At 30.3% G+C, this 2,540-nt stretch overlaps 1 protein-coding gene across 2 annotated transcripts in view; it reads right to left on the bottom strand.

Moving 5' to 3' along the window:
• LOC109211958 (MLO-like protein 8) overlaps positions 1,326-2,540 on the bottom strand; it is a 7,280-nt gene continuing 6,065 nt past the window's right edge. For both annotated transcript variants that reach the window (XM_019375562.1, XM_019375564.1), the window contains exon 15: positions 1,326-1,937. In XM_019375562.1, coding sequence (XP_019231107.1) covers positions 1,530-1,937 — 408 coding nt within the window. In that variant the 3' untranslated portion in view covers positions 1,326-1,529. The remainder of the gene's footprint in view (positions 1,938-2,540) is intronic.

Below are 2,540 nucleotides of genomic sequence, written 5' to 3'. Positions count from 1 at the left end.
CAATGACATATTTGTTTGCCAGAATGTAAGTACAGTGTAATTCTCATTGTCATGTTTGATTAAACAAGTGTACATACATAGTTAAATAAATATTTTTTTAGATTAACCTATCAAAATATATTAAATAGTATATTAAATAATTATCAATTGATAAATAATATCTTAAAAGTAGTAAGTATTTTCTAAATAAATAATATTATATTTTTAATTAATTTCAATAGCGATTTTGTTTTTTACTAACTCATTAATGTGTAACAAATATCAGGTATTTAAACTATATTTAAAATATAAAAGTATTAAATAATTATAAATTGGTAACTAATATCGAAAAGAATTATCGGCATCTTGACTATTTTCAAATAAATAATATCTTAACTTAAAATAATTAATAAAAGTTTCAATTATGAATTTAAATTTTTTGCCAACTCATATGAGTAAAATATGAAACTTATGATTTGTTGCACTTTCTAAATAACAAAAGGATAATATGAGTTTAAAAGGTATTTTTTTCTTAATAATTTTTTTGTACTAATAAATAGAAAATAAAGCTAGTAAAATACGAAATTGTATTTAACAACTAAGAAAAAAATAGGAAAATATGAGAAGTTGCAAAATTTGTTGGGAAGCACACAATAAGCAAACATGCTGGAAGGTTTAAAAAAATGAGAACAAGAGAAATAAAAAAATAATATTGTAAAAAGAATAGTACTTAATATATTTGGAAAAAAATCAGAAAAGTTAAGTTATGCTATAATTACACAGTGTAATTACCATCAATTCTCACCTTCCTTTGAGAATATTTTTTTTTTCAACAATGCCCATCATATTGATTGAGGTACTTAAAACCAAAGGCAGATTCAAAATTTAAATATTATGGGTTCAACTTTTAAGGTTTTTAGCATTGAACCCATTATAGTTTTAAAATTATGGGTTCATATCTACTATTTTTGCAATTTTATTGAGTTTTTGTATATAAAATTTTACTCTGCGTCGAAAGTTATGGGTTCAATTAAACCAGTCGGTTGAACACTACATTCGCCCCTGGTTAGAACACATGACACACTTCTATTAATTATGTACCGAATTCAACAAAATACTTTATCCAAGGTAGAATTATACACCAACTATTACTCCCTTCGTTTCATTTTATGGCACTGTTTGGATGCGTACGGAATTTAATTAAAAAAAGCTTCCGAACTTGTTATCTTAAACATATTATGATATTTTTATAGCTATAAAAGCATGTCATTAAAGGTAAACTTGAAAGTATAACAACAAATAATGAAAAGAGATGCCTAGTGTTTGAACTTTCGAACCCAACTTCATGGCTAAATCCAGATTTCCTTTCTTGTATAATTTCAAAATGGAATATAATAAAAAGGCAAGAAATAGTAGTGGAGACAATATATTATGTATATGATTCTCTGGGAATGGCTAACTACTTTGTATGATATTCCTCCAAAAATGTAACACAAAAATATGAATTAGCAAAAAAGATAACCATATGCATTTGTGACATGCTTCCTTTTTCACTTTTGAGGGGCAGGCTTCGAAAATGAGAAGTCATCTTCATTCCTAGTAGATTCTTCATTTTGAGGAACATGCACTTGAAGTTCAGTATCATCATCAGTAACTTGTGCATTTGAGTCCTCTGGACGGTTTATTGGTGTAGTTGGATCGTTCTCGAGGTCAGAGGCTTCTAGATCGTCATAGCCATTGAAACGTGTTGAGTGACCGGTAGTTTTAAACCGATGAAGTGTAGGACCAATCGATGAGTGTAGAGGCGAACCGACTGAGGACCTTGGACTTCCACTGCCCAGTGTTCGCGTGGATTTGTCTCCCTTAGCTCCCGCCTTCTTCTTCACGGCCATATGCCACTTCTTTAACGCCTTTGACGTTTGTTCATCAAAAATGGATTTCTTCATATTGGAGCCCATCTGCAAATTCCCGTCATGAAAAATAAAAATCAAGCCTATTTGCCCATGTAAAGTACAACAAGTATTAGCTAATACACTATAAAGTCCACACGTATAATACTACTTCATATACTCACGTCCCTTTTAAGTTGCCATGTTTCCCTTTTCGAGAGTCAATTTGACCAATCTTCGAAGATATAGATTAGATCAACTCAATATTTTAAAATTAAAATTTAGCTACTCAAAAACTATACGAAAAGTATTACAAGTTGCAATTCTTCTAATATCAATACGATGAAGAAATACATTTTAAAATGTTGGTCAAAGTTGACATAGTCTAATCTCGATAAACAAAAAGCGACTGAGTAATATCGAATTGAGATGAGCCTAAACGGAGCAACACGAGCAATGAGGATATATATAGCCGTTCCCAACTTGATTGAGAATGAGATGTAGAAATTGTTATTGTTGTACTAAAGAAGTTCATGTAGTTTCCTATGGCAAATATTCGTCCTGCTAAAAGTTCATATTTGCTTGTACCCTAGCTAACTGCTTCACCAAAGCAAGATGGTGCGAGAAGAACATAAAATACATTTATGCTTTCAATTTGGTGGTTTGGGGGGG

Source organism: Nicotiana attenuata, chromosome 2, assembly GCF_001879085.1.
Source record: "Nicotiana attenuata strain UT chromosome 2, NIATTr2, whole genome shotgun sequence".
Classification (NCBI taxonomy): domain Eukaryota; kingdom Viridiplantae; phylum Streptophyta; class Magnoliopsida; order Solanales; family Solanaceae; genus Nicotiana; species Nicotiana attenuata.
The sequence above is the reverse complement of the archived record's forward strand: the minus strand, read 5'-3'. Positions and strand labels throughout refer to the sequence as shown.